Genomic DNA, 16,920 nt, shown 5'->3' with positions numbered 1-16,920 from the left:
TCATTAGGTGTCAGTGTCTTTGTGGATCGTTTGCTGGTAGAGGATCTTTTTGCATTGTGATCCTTGAGATTTTCCAGTAGAATGGATGGAAAATTCCCACTGATTTCCATGGGAGGCACCCACAGCCCAGCAGCCAATCTCAGGAACAATGGTGGAGTTGTGTTTTCGGTGCACAGAGCCCAGAGCTCGTCCTGATAACTGCCCAAGGTCAACATGCAGGTGGGTAAGGTGGAGCTCGTTGGCACTGAGCACAAGGTTAACGCCTGGAGAGCAGCACAGCTCCTGTGCTGCCCCGCTGGCACTGCAACCAGAGCTGTCACTAAGATCAGAAAGGAGCCGGTGCACGAGCTGAGATCCTAAAAACACATTTGCTTGAGGAGTCTAGAGAGGGAGAAATTGTCAGGATGTGATTCGTTATCTTGAAAGTTATCTGATCTTCCCAAGAGCTCTTCTCCACCCAAGTAATATGCACATTCTGGTAGTTTATCTAAGTCCCCGGCCAGGCTTGGTCTGTAAAAAGCAGGGAATTTATTTTATGTGGAAGATCACAGATCACGGAGTATTCCGAGCTGGAAGGGACACACTAAAGAGCTCAGTGGGAGCGTCTGGCTGTGCCTGGGTGAGTATCTGTGTGTGTGTGCACTGGCAGCTTCTGTAAATTCAAACCATGTTTATTCCTGGCTGGAATATCAAGATAACGCTGATTGTTTGCTCCCAGCTTTGTTTTAAAAAGCCTGAAAGGTGTTTGAAGGCATTCCTGGAATCCAAGCCATGGTATTGTTGGATGCTACTGACAGCTGAAACACGTCAGGCATTCAGGGCAGGCAGGATCAGCCCACTCTGGTCACATCTCCACCCCTCTGCAGCTCAACCTTCCTCATCCCCGTGGGGAGGAAACCTCTGTGGTCCCTCACTGCCAAGGACTGCAAATTTTCCAGTCACCTGTACTGCACATTAATCCAAGATGCTTTTACCGTTGAGCCCGTTCTCCTGAGAACTTCCCACCTCCCCAGATTTCCCCAGATTTTTCCCAGGGCAGTTTACCAAGGTCAGGATGTGACTGCTGCACCACTGTTGATCCTTTCAAACCCAGAGATTAATGTGGAAACCCTTAACCTGCTGAGAAATACCTTGTAAATGAAAGACACCACTTAAATCAGGAGGCATGGCAGATTTTCATGTATCTCGTCTGACAGGTCAAAACAAGCTTTCCAGCTTGCAGCAAGTCATGAAAAGGGACAGTAATTAACATTTTTTCCCTTATAGAAAGGATTCCCAGTAGCAGGGAAAAATTAAGCCAGACTGAAGAATTAAGCCTGCTAAATTAAACATAAATGGTGTGGTCTGGGCAGGCCAAAGATGTGAACAGATTTCCTCATCTGCTGAGTCTTCCCACCCTTTTTTTTTTTTTTTTTTTTTCCCCTACCAGGGCACAGTCAGGAGAGGAAAAAAAAAAATTACTCATTAGACAAGACCAAAAGTTGCCCCTGGAGTGTGTGTAACCACTACGAATTGCTCTGGTCGTGCATTGAACAACACAGCAAGATCCATGTGCATAAAGAGGACAAATTCCTCCCTCCAGCTTCAATCAAGGTGCCTGATTTTAAGTACTCAGATTATAAATTATCAGGAAGTGAGCTGGATCTTGCACCATTACTTATTTAAAACAAGTAAATGTCTTGGCCAATGAGCCAGGCCAGATTTCCAAGGAATGCACCCCAATCCTGGTGTATTTATTTCTTTCTACTGGAGCCAAGCACGGAGTGAGATTTCCATTGTCCACTAGATGGCAAATGGTCACAGCATCCTCGGGTTTTTGACGGCAGCTGGGACCCAGGTTGGTGAGATGCGCTGTCATTGGGCCGGTAAAAACACTGACTGTGAGCCAACCACAGCTCAGAAATAAAATAGATTTAATCCTGTCTACCAACAGTGAAAACCGAGTTAGGATACAAAGCATATATTTTTAAATATTCTATTATCTAATGGGACATTGCCTTTGCACGAGGTTTATCAATCAAATATTCCAAAGTGCTGCAGAAACACAAGTAGCAAAGGCTCACAAGCTCTAACACGGATGAGTGAAATCCTTTCCCTTTCAGAAAAGGTGCCCAGCAGCAGATGGAGGCTCAGGGTGACAAAGGCCAGCCCCATGCTGACCATGAGCACAGGTGCAGGGAGCAGCTCCAGCACTCCTTATCTCTCTCTTATCACCACCCTGTGCCACCAAGAGAAACCCAAGCAGCTCCTCCGCTCCTGTCCCTGCCCAGTCCTGCTCTGCCAGGGGGTCTGTGCTCTTGGCTCTTGTTTCACTTGGTTTTTTTGGAGGGGATCAAGGGCAGAGGGGGCTGGAAGCCTGGCTGGAGCTCTGCAGCCAGGTCTGTGCTCCTTCCAGGCAAGTCCTGCCAGTCCCACCCCTCCCCATGGCCATGTCCCCTGCTGGGTTTAGCGTCCCTCATGCTCCTGTGAGTCCTTTTCTCTGCCCTTTTTTGCGGCTCACCAAGAGGCAGCCAGACACAAGTGATCTGGCAGATCCCACTTTATTTAATTTTCTGAGGGTGTGTGCCAAGAGAGGATGGTGATTTAGACGTACTCAGTAGAGTCAACACAGGTTGTCATTTTTTGTTGGGTAGAAAAGCAAATGTAGCACCAAGTCGATCCTTTTGTAGTAATGCTGAAAGAGAAGAAAACACCTTTTAAAAAATCAGTTTGTATTTGCTGGTACTGGGATCAGAATTGATGTGGGCATTGGACCAGGTTGCTGTGACAGCTCCTCACAAACCAAGCCATGGATCCACAAAATAATTTCCAGCCTGTAAAGACATCTGCAGGAGCTGTTGCCTGTGGACCCTCACTTGCTTTGCCTCTTGTAAACTGTTTTTAAAAAGCTGCCAAGGAAAAAAGGACATTTTGATGTGCTTGTGAAATTTGGAGAGGATTCAGTGCTTCAGTTTGTTGCCTTGGATAGAGGTAAGATTTTCCAGGTGAGGAGATTTCAGCAGCTGCCCTCTGAGCCTTGGCCAGACCCCTGGCCAATGCTACTCTGACCAACCCAGACAACACAGCTGCAGAAGCCAGGCCAAGAGGAACAGAACATATTTGTAATTTTTGCTGCAATTGAAGTCAAAATTAGTGGGGTGTTTGAGCCAGTTTCCCTTAAACAAAAGGATGGAAAAGACAAAATTTGATATTCATCTGCATGGCAATCGAAGCAGAGAGAGGCTGGTGGCAACTTTTGTTTACCCAGTATGATTCCAATCGCTGAGTTACAGAAAACAGAAAGTAATACACTTTCATCTGTGATTTTTTAAGGCTAAACTTGAAAAAGTTATTTTTAAATGAATCAATCTTCTCTATTGTTATGTACAATTTCCTTTCCCTTTCTGATTCCAACCCTAACATTAAATAAACAGAGCAAGTATTAGATATGCTTGTCTAATTTTTCCCCATGTTTTGCTGATGTGATTACAAGCTGTTGACTTAGTCATTAATATCTAGTGCTGAGATATCAGCTAACACTGCCAGAAAATATTCCATCTCTGCTTAGCACTCAAGTTGACAGTTAAATAACTTAATGTTATTAATCAAAATTGTCAACAAAATAATTTTTGCTGACCCGAGTCTGTTTTACTCCCCATTGTTGAAGATCAGGACTCCTCAGTTCTGAAACCCAAGGACAAAATTTAGTGATTATTCCCAAGAACTTTGGTCATTTAGGGCTGTGAGAGCTTTCAAATGGAGCTCTGATTAAGGAAAAGAATCTTACTCCTCAAAAAGCCTGCTTGGACATGGAGCTGACAAGGAAAGGAGACAAGTCTGGGAGGTTTCTGAAATGTTTTTTCTGCAATTTTTTTTTTTTTTTTTTGTCAGTGTCACTGGAGCTGCTCAGAGAGTTTCCTGAAGTTTAACACCCACATGAATACCAAAGCACCAGAAAATAACTGCGTGTTGAGAGAAAGAATTTCAAAAATGTAAAATTAAAACTTTCTCTTGACCTTTTTCTGTCAAACTGTTCTGTGAAGGGAGTGTGATAAGAAGCCTGCAGAGTCCAAACCCCAGGGATTAAACAGCAGCTCCTCTCTGCTCATTAGCACTGCTCTCACTTTCTGTGTGAAGATATCAAATAGGAATTGATCTCTTTTTGACCATGTCTCACCAGGCTTGAATTAATTGAGGACTGAATTAATAAATTGTGTGACCATAAAAGGTATTAAATTTTTAATATTCTTAGAGACTGCATCCATATTTACCAAGGCATGTACCAAGCTCACGGGAGAGGAGAAGAACCAAGAGATTTTGAGACATTTCTCATCCCCTAAATGATATAACCAAGTAAATTCCTGCCCCTTGAATTAAGTGTGCATTTCTATTGCCTCTGTTTGTTCATTTTGATAATGAGCAGGGGGGGGGAAAAAACAGATTCAATGCTGGACTGTGACAGTCTCATGAAAGGTTCTAAGAATTTCCTGGGAATCCCTCTCCAACTGCAGGGCTGGGCAGTGAACTTGGTGGGTGCTACAAATTTCCCAGCTGAGAGCAAAGCCCAATCATGGCAGTGGCAGCTCCTCCAAATGTCTGCTGGAGGAGCGAGAACACCAAGAGCTGGGAGCTGGTGGTGCCTTTGCTGCACGTGACTGACAGGACACTGACAGCAAGGCCATGTCCAGCCATTTTTCCAGCTCTTTTCTTTCTGTTTCAGTTCCTCAGGCTTTGCCCTTGCATGGAATTCCCAGCTTCTCCTCATTTCTCTGTGCTGCCACGTGGCCGCTGGCCCACGAACGAGCCCAGGTTGCTCTGGAGCAAACGCACGTGGATGGGATCCCTTCCTGGAGCCTGGAGCTTCTGCTACCTCAGCAGGATTGAAAGAGGGAGGAAAGGGAATTTCCAGTGTCAGTGCAGGTAATTTGTGTGCCCTGCTGGATTTTGGGATCCCCATCCTCCTCACTTGCCTGGGAACGGCTGAGGGAGATGAGCCCTGGGCTCCCTGCGCAAAGCCAGTCGTGCTCCAGGTCAGGAGGAGCTGGTGTCACACAGGTTAAGGAATTCCCTGTGTCAGGAGGAACTGCTGTCTCTCAGTGTAAGGAATTCCCTGTCCTTGTGGCTGCCCAGCCTTCTCCCTTTCCTTCTTCTCCCTGGTATTTTTTCTTGATCACACAGGCTGTAATGCACTGCCGCATTTCTCCCCCGACACCCTTTCGGTAAATACCGTCCTCTAGTTTTCCAGTGACATCTGAAATGGGAATAGAGCCCCTGGGAAGAGCCCATTTATGGACAGGGAATCCAGAGCAGCCACGAACCAAGGCATACGGGAATAAGGACTTGGGCAGATGCAGGAATGGAAACTAATTTTAGTTATTCCACTGCAAGCTCATCACACTGTCAGTGTCACACTCCTCTTTATCTCCCATCTCACACCCAGCAGTTACCTCATGCCACAGTTATCTCCTGACAGGGACCATTGTGGGGCATTTTTGCAATAATTCCATTCTTGTATTTTGGAAAATCTCAGATCACATGCCGTGGTTGCTACAGCACATTTGCATCCCTCTCCTTCTTCCCTGCACTGGTGTGACCTAATGGAGGTCCCTGCCTAGGGAGCAGCCTTGATCCAAAATTCCTGGGGGGAGAAAAAAGGGATCAGAGAAACATTTTTTGACATTTTAAATGAAGCCTACTCTGTAGTAACAATCTAATTTAAAAGTCATAATGAAATTTTTAAGGTATGGACAGCTGAACCAAAACCCACATGAGTTTACAGGTGGGGAAATTAGATGTGACACTGCATAACTGGCAGACTTTTATCCCCTGGGGAACTATTCATGCCCAGAAAGCCCAGCCCACTCAAGCAAACACTGATCATCTTTTCCTGGGAAAGGTCCTCCCTCCAAGGCTGCTCTGAGCCTCTGGCTGAGGGCAGGTGTTACCCTGGTTTTTCTGAGTTTTTTAAAGCCTTTTGAATTTTCATAAAAATGGAGTCAGATCTTTTTAGTTACTGTACAATATTAAAAGCAGTTCTACCTTTTTCCCACAGATGTAACATAAACAAATCCTTTGTTTCTCATTCTCTCTCCTTTGTTTGCATATTTCTAACCTGAAAACAATTGTAACTGGTCTGGCCATTTGGCTTGAGAGGTGAAAACTCTAAAAGCCAATCTTCTGCTAGACCCACAAATGTATATAAAGTAAGAAATAAACAAGGAGGCTCTCTCTCCGCCTGGATTCAGCCTTGGGCCGGATCGGAGAAGGACCTCTGCCCTGCGAATCCTCTCTCTCCGTGTGACTGTTTGTGTGTCTCGGTAACAGGCAGGTGTTCCTCCACCCCCAAAACCGGGCTAAGAAAGGGCAAGGATGCTTCAAAACTACTTCATATTCCTTCTTGCCCAGAGGAGCATCGCACCCTCTGGCTCTCGTGTGTCCCGACCCTGGCACTCAGGACAGCCCTGCCTCACTTCCCAGCCTCCACCACTGCTCCTGCCCCCACATTCCTGCCCCCACATCCCTGCTCCCACATTCCTGCCCCCACCTGGCTCTTCTTCCTTGGCAGAAGGAGCTCTGGAGGCATCAGCTGGGAGGAAGCTGTGGGGTACCCCAGGTTAGAGTCTATTTTGGAGCCCCACAGTCTTCAGGATGGAGCCTCTGGACACGGGAGGGTTCCCAGGAGTGGCTACAGAGCCTCAGCTGTTCCTGTCCTCTCTGCTGAGCACTGGGGGCAGGAAAGGCCTCTCCGCTCTCTGGGCTGATTTTCTCTCCTGTTCTTCCCCTGGCAGAGGAAGGGATCCTGTCCAGCCCATGGTGCCTCACCAGCAGATCCAGCAGAGAGCTGAGGAGGGATCCCCTGATGCCAGGGTCAGTGCAGAGCCCTGGGCTGGCAGCAGCCTCGTGTTTCCACTGGGGGATGAGCACCAGCTCCATCAGAGTGAGGACCAGGAGCCCTTTCTGTGACCTTTCTGTAACCCATGCAACGAACCTCCTACTGCTGCTGAAATGGGGTCATTGTTGTTGCTGCAGATTGAATCACGATTAAACTGCGATGCTCATTAATGTTCCCTCTCCAGCTACCTCAGGTGATCTGGTTAGCACTGATTTTTTTGAAAGCAATTTCTTTCTAGGATACTTATTGGGTGTTTCTAGGGTGTTTCTTAGTCTCTTTCTAGGATACTAATGGTGTAAATTGCAGTGCATATGAGGGGAAAAAAAAGACAAACCCTTTCAGTGACATGAAATAAAGTCCTTCTGTTACACAAATCAATTCAGAAAAAATAATTATCAGTTTGTTAAAATCATCAGCCTGCAGCCTAAGGAAAGAGGAAGCTGCTTTTCTATCAGATGTGCTCTCTGGGTATTCCTTGTCTGGCAATTCCCCAGCAGGGTCTACATGGAATAAGTCAGGAAACTCAGCACAAGCTGCTTTGTGTACAACCCCTGCACTCTGCCGTTGTTCGAGGACTTATCAAAACCAGAGCAGAAATGCGAAAACACTTGGAATGTCTGAGCAAGAATTGTGCTCCTAATGAGCCACTGAGGCAGGATGACACTGCTGGGTGAGGAGATGGATGTCAGATCCCTGTGCTCACAACTGCTTTTTGCTTTACACAGTAATACCTGCAGGATGGGAAATGACAGGTTCAGAACAAACGGGCCGGGGCTGAGCAGGGCTCGGGGAGGTCCCAGCCCAGCCCCTGCGCTGCTCTCAGTACAGCCAGAGCAGCTGAAATGTTGCAGTTCAGTGTTGGCACCCAGAGATCTAGGGCTGCACAACAGGCTGAGCCTTAGTTCATGGAAAAGGAGAGCAAACCTAGAAAAGCTCCTCTGGCTCTGGAAATGCTCGTCTGCAATTCAAGAGAGTAACAGAGAGAATTTCATCAGTCTCTGATCAAGGGCCAGTGGCAGACCCCAGAATAGTTAATGTGCTCATGCTGAGAGCAGAAACTCAACTCAAAAACTCAGAGTGACACAAATTCTGGAGAAACCTTTTTAAATTCCAAACCTTCAGCCCTGAATCTCACAGAAAACCCCCATCTCTTTGAAAGGAGTTCCACAGATCCCAGTGCAGCAAGCTGCAGCTCTTACGATGTGCTTATCTCTTTAATTGAATAATATCTGCATATATATATATATTAAATCAGTGCATTTTTGAAACTAATATTAAAGCATTAAAAAAGGAAGCGCTCTGACCCTCATGACAAATGTCCTGCATCACTGGTTGTGACAAGCAGCCCCGAAGATTTTCCTTTACAGGACTCAGTGCTGTGCTGCATCAAGGAGTTAAGGCTAAGCCAATTCTCAGGGGTTTTGATGTTAACCTCACTTCCTGTGGAAGTAAAGACCTTAATTTGGTGATGAATCATCAACAAAAAGAAGACTGCACTTTTCTCTTAATTAACAGAAGTGACTCAAACTGCTCCAAGCCTTCTCCAAGATTTCTCCAAGATTTCTGTGCTCAGCTCTGGGAAGCCACAATATCCACAGATCAGCCATGATACAGCTGTACAGGATTTATAGGTAGCCATGAACTCCACAGTGAGGTCTAAATTAATCTTGCCAAGCTCGAATATCTACTTCTAATGTGGTGTAGCAATAACAGAGACCTTGACAGCACACTTTTCCTCTAGCATCAGGTTTCCCATGTTCAGAAGAAGAAAAGTTGAATAAAATGAGGTTAAAATGCCATGTCAGTGTCTGGCTCCATGACAGCCACACTGCACATGATTTTCACAAAAATATTGATATTTAATTAAAAACATAGAGGATTAAATTAAAACAGGCATGACTTGACCATGGTTCTCACTGTTGTGGCTGTTTGTGAGAGATTTGGTCAAACGACGAAGGAAGAAGATTGCAGCAATGGGGCAGCAAATCAATGAATGTGCTTAGACAAAAAGCAGAGTCCTGAAAATCCAGCAGGTCAGTGATTTAGTCCTTGGGTAAAATTCTCAGTGCTTGCAAGGAAAAGCTCTGCAGCACAAGCAGAAACGCCTCTTTATCTTGAGTGTCGAACCCCTCGGGGACAGGCACTGAGCTCAGGCCACGCTGCCAAAACAAGAGCACTTTGGAAAGTCTGTGGAGAACAGGGAGATTTAAGTGGACAATGTTATCTATGAACCAGACCAATTTTCGCCTGCGCACTGCTCACATTTTGTTGAAATTCGCACTCTAACACAAAAAGCGCCATTGATTTTAGCACATGACTTTGCAAAGTCATTTCTGTATTCTCCACACTGTATCCCTGAGCTGTTCGAATTGTTGAGAACCTGAAATCAGAGTCACCTGTTGGCCTTTGTGTGTTTTTAGTAATTTTTTATTTAGCAGCGCTATGACTAAATCAAGTATAACCGTGATTTGCCAAGTCACGTATGAAAGATGAATGAAAGAAAGATTTCTGAATCATTTGCAAATACTCCAGTCATGGAATCATGGAATACCTCAAGCTGGAAATGACCCAGGAGGATCACCAAGTCCAACTCCCTGCTCCTTGGAGGATGGGATTCTTGTTGCTCACCCTGAGCTCTTCTCCTCTGCATCCAGGGCCTGGTGGCCCTGTGCTATGGTGGCACCAAAAGCTCTGCACTGCACAAGTGCAGAAGAACTGAATTTTTCCCAAAGAAATTCCTTTTTAAGTTTAACGTAAAGGCCTGACTCTAAAATAGTTTTGAAAAGGGCAGAGGGAGCTGTTGTTTGCCCTTGGTGTGAAATGAGCGCATTTGGAGAGAGGCTCTATGGAATTTACGGGCTCACCTGCAATCCACACGGATGGAAACGGTTCACGTACAGCAGGCAAAGTCAGCTACCGGGAGGGAGAAAGGAAGGGCAGCTCCTCTCTGAGGAGAAACTTGTCCTATCTCTGAGAGTCCCGCGCAGAATGTTTACAAAACGCTCATTAAGGGAGAGGGGATGGCGAGATAGCAACAAATCTGGTGAGCAGCTTCCACTGGCCGAGATAAGAGAGGCAAGGCAGCCATAGAGGAGAGCGAGATCCAATTACTGAGACCTGGTTTTGGGGAGGGGGAAGGGGCAGACAGACAGGACGGATCACAAGTTTCAAGACAAGAGTTTCCAAACTTGTCATCCCTCTGTGACACAAGCCGCGCACAACCCAGCGGATAAAACCGCCACTGAGCCCACACGAGAGCCAGAGCTCATTGAGCGCGGTTGGAGGCTCGGGCAAAGCCATGGATTCTGTTGTCCTCCAGCTCTGGGCTGTCCTCTCCCTCCTGGTTCACCTTGCAGCCTGCAGTCCCATCCTCAGCTTGGAGCACTCTTCCCTCGAGGAAGACGCGCCTCTTTTTGATGAGATCCTCTCTGAGCAAGATGGGGTTGATTTCAACACGCTGCTCCAAAACATGAAAAATGAGTTTTTGAAGACGTTGAACCTCTCTGACATCCCCCTGCACGAGTCGGCCAAGGTGGACCCGCCAGAGTACATGCTAGAGCTGTACAACAGGTTTGCCACAGACAGGACATCGATGCCTTCTGCAAACATCATCAGGAGCTTCAAAAATGAAGGTAAGAGCTGCTCATCTCTGGGAGAAGCGAATAGAAAGGAGTGTCTTTAGAGCCAGCGTAAAATGCTCTGACCAAGTACAGAGCATGAAGCGTGCTGGGGAAAAGGCCTTTTGCTGAGGGGGCCTTGGAAATCAGCAGCTGTGGCAGGGCTGCCCAGACCCCAGCTCTGGAGGCAGAGTCCTTTGTCCTCTGCTCTGGAGACTGCAGGGTTTGGGGGTAGATGTGTCTTTAACATTGGGGCAGCACCAACTGCCATTTTAGTGCATCAATTTATTTATCCCCATAGTGACACGGATCATGTATAATCAGCTGATTGATTTTTTAAATGGCTACCTTAGGTAATATTTGAAATTAGAGGCAAGTTTCGTTTTTCCACACTGTTCAAAGTGTGTTTTCAAGTGTAATATTTTAAAGTTATGAGCTTAACCAAGTACAGCTTTCTGTTAATGCCTTCTCACTGTTGATCCCCGTGGCATTTGTAACGTTTTCTCCCTTTGGCATCGGCGCACAGTCCAGAAAATACACAAAAATAGGTGAAGAGAAATTTTGGATAACAAATAGGTTCTACTTTGGAGTACCAGACTATAGCCTAATAAAAACAAAACAAACAAACAAAACCTGAAGAAGCCTAATTATCACAGAATATTCTGTGTTGAAAGGGACCCACAAGGATCATCAAATCCAACTCTCAAGTGAATGACCCACACAGGGATCAGAGACATAACTCTGGCATTATTAACACCCTGCTCCAACCAACTGAGCAAATGCCCTTGTACCATTTTCCTCTCTTTTTCCCTCTGTTTTTTCTTCCACATTCCCCTCAGTTCAATGAGGACAAGATAATGCTGGAGCACTAACATTCAATAATTTGTCAATACCTTTTTATACCAAGAGGTTTCACGCTAAAAACATTTTTCAGCTAAACAATTTCAGGTATCCATTAATCCAAGTGGCAAATGTGTTTTAATTCATGTTCAGTTACCCAGGGGCACATGTGGCTGTTGAAGCTGCCGTGGGGCCTCTCTCCTCCTCTGTTTGTTTAATTAGTGAAGTTAACGACATTATTGCTTTTTCCTCAACATTTGCAATTTCAAAATGATGAGCTGTGAGGAGAGGCTGAGTGGAGGTGAGTGGGATGCCAGGAGAGAATCTTGAAGCTCTGTTCTGCTCCCATCTCCTGCCAGGCCCAGGCACCTTTTACCAGCAGTGCTTTTCTGGTGTGAAGGGACTCTGCACTGCGGTTTAAAGTTTCTTCACATCTCCTTTTCTCCAGCGTGGAGAAATTTCTTGGAGGCCTGGTGGCAAGCCCACTGCAGGCAGTGGTGGCTGGCTGCTCACCTTGCCGTGCCTCTGTCTGCTCAGCAGCAGGAGTGAAGGCACACAGGGGAGGGGTTGTTCTCATTTTGTTCTGTTTGAAAAAGAAATAGTGGCACAAAGATTGCCAAGTACAACGTGGTAAAGAATAAAACACCCTGCAGTTTAGTGATGCAAATCTGAAATCATTCCACCTGCAAAAATTCGGTTTTGCAGCACTGAAATGGCACAGACTGACCTTTGCCAGGGGGTGCTGGCAGCTCTGCGCTGTCCTGCTGTGCCTCGTGCAGAAGTTCTGCATCAAATGGAGAAAATTCACCTTAAATTTCTGCCATTTCAGATATTCTCTCACCTCTTCCAATCCAAATCAGCAAGATGCAAATGCAAGACTGCTGATGGGAACACAGCTTCACAAATACATACAGTTTAAGGACTGTGCAATTCATATTTTTTCATGTGTCCTCAAGGCCTGGATAATTAAGAACCATCCATCCCTTTCATGCTAAAGAGCTCTTTTGATCGAGAAATTAATTGCTTGCAACGAGAAGGACAGGAAAAACAGACCATGGAATTGTTTTGTTCACCTGCCTGATGAAAACTGGCAGTAATCCCATTACCATCCATCAAATCCTTTATTATAAAAATATAACAGGTGGCATGGCTGGAATTAGCTCTTTGTTTTAACCCAAGGACCGTAACAGTTTAGCTGTTAATGGGGCTGTAATCAGAAATAAAGTTTTAAGGGATTTTTTTCTTTTTCTACGGACTCCAAATCTCCCTTCCCAATCCTCCCAGGGGTATACTGGAAACAGCAGGAGGTCTGGCATGCTATGGACTTCCCAGCTGAAGAACAGAGTCACATCCTGGCTGGATGAGAGGTGCTCAGTGTCCACTCCTGCCCTGGCTCTGCACAGCGGGTCCTGCTCCCACCTTTACCAGCTGACAGGGAAATGGGAGCAGAATCTCCCAGCATGTCTTTTAATTTCTGAAGAGATAAAAATGCAAAATGAAAAACACACACACAAAAAAAAGCTAGGTGCCTCAAAGCCTCCAAACTGGAGTTAAACAGCACAAGTCACGTGCTGAAGTTCATGGCTTGCCTAAGTGCACTGGTGGAACATGGCCAGACCTTGTGGCTTTATCAGAGTAATTTTTCTACAAACACAGAAAAATTGGGCAAGGCAGAGATGAAGGGAGTACTAGGTTAATTACAGTTTGCCTTTGCATTAATTATAGTTACAGCCTCTGTGTCCTAATCTGCCTTCTGGGTTGCAAGGAGGCAGCAAACGCACCCTCATGAGCAGATCCTGCACTGTGGGAAGAAATGGATGTTGCTGCGCAGACAGCAGCAGTGCAGCTGGGACAGGCAGCCGAGGGGACGCCAGACACTGCCCTTCTCACCTGTTCAATTGCTAAAGGCGCCCAGGGGCCCTGGCTTGTTGCTGGTTGTGCACCCAAAGCCCACGGGGCCTGTGGCGATGTTGCTGTGGCCACCAAGTCACCCTGGTGTCACCACCTGTTCTTCCTGGTGTAAAACATCTTCCAAAGCAGCTTTTCCTCTCCTAGTGCTTGGCCCTTTCCATGTCTGAGGGGTGTTTGAGCAGCAGGGAATCCCTGCTAGCAGAGGAACACTACAGATTATGGTTTGTTGCCCATTTCATGTTGGCTTCAGTGCCACGTCCTTCAGCATTCACGCACCAATTAATGTTTTCCCTTCTTTATTAAACAGCTGCTGTGTGGCAACCTAGAAGAGATTTTTATGTCAATATTAGGCAACACATTTTTAATATGTAAACCTTCCAGTTGACAAGAAAGTCCCTGGAAAGCCTGGGGACAGAAGGACAATCACTCATTCCAGGTCTGTAGCGTGTCTGGGACCTTGTTGTCCTGACACACCTAAAATAACCTTGGCCCTTTTTCCAAGTGCAGTTGTGGGAAGTGCTGGAAAAACATTTTGATGGAGCTGTCCAGGAGAAACCCAGCATGCTGGATGACCCTCCGTTGGTGTGTTTCTGGATGTATAGACTGCTCTAAAACATTTAATTTTTGTCCTTTGCAGACTTGGATTCCCACCCTATTGGCATTACGGGAACTCGGAAATACCCGCTCCTGTTCAACGTCTCCATCCCTCACCACGAGGAGATCACCATGGCGGAGCTGAGGCTCTACACCCTGGTGGAGCGGGACCAGAGGCTCTACGAAGGGCTTGACCGGAAGGTCACCATCTTCGAAGTGCTGGAGAACATCCACGTGGGGGCTGGGGAAGAGAGGAAGATGGTGGCCCTGGCCTCCAGGCATATCTACGGCACGAGCAGTGAGTGGGAGAGCTTCGAGGTGACTGAGGCCATCCGGCGCTGGCGCAGGGCAGGGCTGACCACGCACCGGCTGGAAGTTCACATCGAGAGCAGGGAAGGGGAGGAGCAGAACGGGGAAGGGAAACTCGACATCGACATCAACTCCGAGGCCAAGCACGTGCCCCTGTTGGTTGTGTACTCTGATGACCAAAGCAATGACAAAAAGGAGGAGAAGGAAGAGCTGAATGAGATGATAGACCACGAGCAGCTCCTGGACCTGGAGAACCTGGAGATTGGCAATTTCCATGACCAGCCCGGGGAGGAGGCGCTGCTCCAGATGCGCTCCAACATAATTTACGACTCCACCGCCCGGATCCGGAGGAACGCCAAAGGCAACTACTGCAAAAAGACTCCACTCTACATCGACTTCAAGGAGATTGGCTGGGACTCCTGGATCATTGCCCCGGCGGGGTATGAAGCTTACGAGTGCCACGGCGTGTGCGCCTACCCCTTGACGGAGCACGTCACACCAACCAAACACGCCATAGTCAAGACTTTGGTGCACCTGAAGAACCCCCAGAAAGCCTCCAAGGCCTGCTGCGTGCCCACCAAACTCGACCCCATCTCCATCCTCTACCTGGATGCAGGGGTGGTCACCTACAAGTTCAAGTACGAGGGCATGGTGGTGTCAGAGTGTGGCTGCAGATAGTAGGAGGGAACGCACGCGCGGGGAGGGCACAGGGGGAGTATTTAATGATTCAGTCTGTAAATTTGTACATTTGGGATTTGCTATTTAATGAGGTTATTTAATGAGGCCTGTACAGATAATTGTATGTTTCCTGTAACAGGGGATGGGCGCATCATGTAGGGATTGTATATTTTGTTCCATTGCTTCCTTCTCGCTGCTCTTCGCTGTCCAGATCGCGACCGAGTCTCTCTTCCTGTCAGGGCATGGAGCTGATCACTGGATTGTTTGGGAGGGCTCTTGGTGCCAAAAGGGCACATCCAAATTCATGAAAATAAAGGCATATTTTTGTACTTTATCAATGTTGATTGGCATCACCAGGGCTTTCCAGAGTTGTTAAAGATACGTGAGTGATGGGCAATCACACCTAGATTGTTCAGTGTTCTGTAATATCTTTATAAAGTTCTTTATGTGCTCATTTTTTTCTTAATTTTATCTTACATCCCAATAATTCTCATGCTCCTGAATCACTAAGTCACAAGGCAGGTTTTTTTCCTTTTTTCTTAATACTTTCTTCACTCTTTCCCTGTTTCATTCAAAGGTAACTGGGAGGGATGATTTGGCATCTGGAGCAGAAGAGCACCATTCCCTTTCCCATCTTTCTTAGGAAAGCAAATGGCTCAGGAGCAGCGCCAGTCATGGGCCAAGGCAAGAAATTCCCCTGTGCAGGTTTATTACAAAAACACTCTGAGGCAGCTCTGGCTGTGCTGCACCAGCCGTGGGTTGGCTCACATGGGCCAGAGCTTTAGGTGGCAGAAGGAAGTGCAATAAATTCCCTGAACCCTTGGAGCTGTACCAGATAAAATTGTCCTTGAAACTTCTACCAGCTGAGAACCAGTCCCCGCTCCCAGTTAGTAAATCCCATGAGATGCAGCTGCATAATCTGACATGAATGGCCCAGCGGTGCCAGGGAGAACAGCAGAGCCCTTTGTGCCAGTGGGGCACGAGCATCTTCCCTTTCTCTAAGTGCTGAATTGTCCATTCACAGGGATATTCCTCCCCCCAGACTCTACAGATGGAGTCACATGCCATGTTTCCACCACTCTTCTGCAACAAATCGTGGTGATAAGGAGGTGTCAGAGCTGAGAAACAATAGACCCGTCACTTTATTTATACTAAGCTGCAAATTTGTCAGATTCTTGGGAAAGTGTAAGTGATGTTGACTCTTTTAGCCTGTACCAGAGCTTACTGTACTGTCCCTGCATCTGTTTTACACTTTTAAGGGAAAGTTATCTTCCCTGGAAATGATAAGGGTCTTTGAAAGAATCACTCTAACACTTCATGGGAATGAACACCAAAGACTTTATCACACTCCAACTAAACCCAATTTCACCCATTTTCACACATACTCTTCTGTGCTTCCCATAATTTATTGACCTATTTATTGACTGCCTGCCTTTGTAATATAATGTAGAATACAGAATGTTTTATTTTTGTGCTTGTGTGTAATCCCACTTGGATAAAGCCTTGTACTGATCCTACTTTCCATGGAATCTCTCTGTTGAGTTGTGTAGCACAGAGAATGAGGTTGCTGACTTCTTTTTCCTCCCCTGGACACTTGTAAATTCCACATGGCTCAGCTGCCCCCTCGCTTGCAGAGCTGCTCCCTCACTGCAGTGACTTCAGTGTAGTTCTGGAGTACGGTCTCATCCAATTTACAGCTCCTCTTGCAGGGGTATCACAGCTCCAAGTGCTCCGCTGTGTAGTTTATTGTAGAGTTATGCAGTCTCCAGATAGTGGCCGGCACACTGGGCTGTGATATTGCTTTATTCCTCACCCCGTGAGTGACTGACAGCCCTGACAGACCTTTCCCCCAAGCCACTCTGCAATCAGAGCCCGTGGCTCATGGCACGTTGGAGGAATTCGGGAGAGGTGTTACATTCGCTCTGCTGACATCAGCTGCAGCAGCCAACGGTTGAAGTGTGACCACACAGACCCTTTCAAAACTATCCACAATTCTTATGAAGCCATTTGCCAAGACAAGCCATTCACCTTGTTAGGAGTGATAATCCAGCATTAGGGAGATAATCCGACATTTGCTTTTATCATCTCATTTCTGCAGGC

General features: G+C 46.6%; 1 protein-coding gene across 1 annotated transcript; it reads left to right on the top strand.

The window, feature by feature from the left end:
* Positions 1 to 10,169: 10,169 nt before the first annotated feature.
* BMP10 (bone morphogenetic protein 10) lies at positions 10,170 to 14,820 on the top strand. The gene is made up of 2 exons (XM_040087834.1): positions 10,170 to 10,503; positions 13,877 to 14,820. The coding sequence occupies exons 1-2, from the start codon at positions 10,170 to 10,172 to the stop codon at positions 14,818 to 14,820; spliced, it is 1,278 nt and encodes a 425-aa protein (XP_039943768.1).
* Positions 14,821 to 16,920: the final 2,100 nt, after the last annotated feature.

The sequence above is a fragment of the Hirundo rustica genome, chromosome 28 (genome assembly GCF_015227805.2).
Source record: "Hirundo rustica isolate bHirRus1 chromosome 28, bHirRus1.pri.v3, whole genome shotgun sequence".
In the NCBI taxonomy this organism is placed as follows: domain Eukaryota; kingdom Metazoa; phylum Chordata; class Aves; order Passeriformes; family Hirundinidae; genus Hirundo; species Hirundo rustica.
Note: the sequence above shows the minus strand (reverse complement) of the source record. Positions and strands in the feature narration are given on the sequence as shown.

Coding starts and splice junctions, on each gene's coding strand:
- BMP10 (XM_040087834.1), top strand. CDS start 10,170: ATGGATTCTGTTGTCCTCCAGCTCTGGGCTGTCCTCTCCCTCCTGGTT. Junction 10,504..13,876: donor CAGGAGCTTCAAAAATGAAG/GTAAGAGCTGCT, acceptor TGTCCTTTGCAG/ACTTGGATTCCCACCCTATT.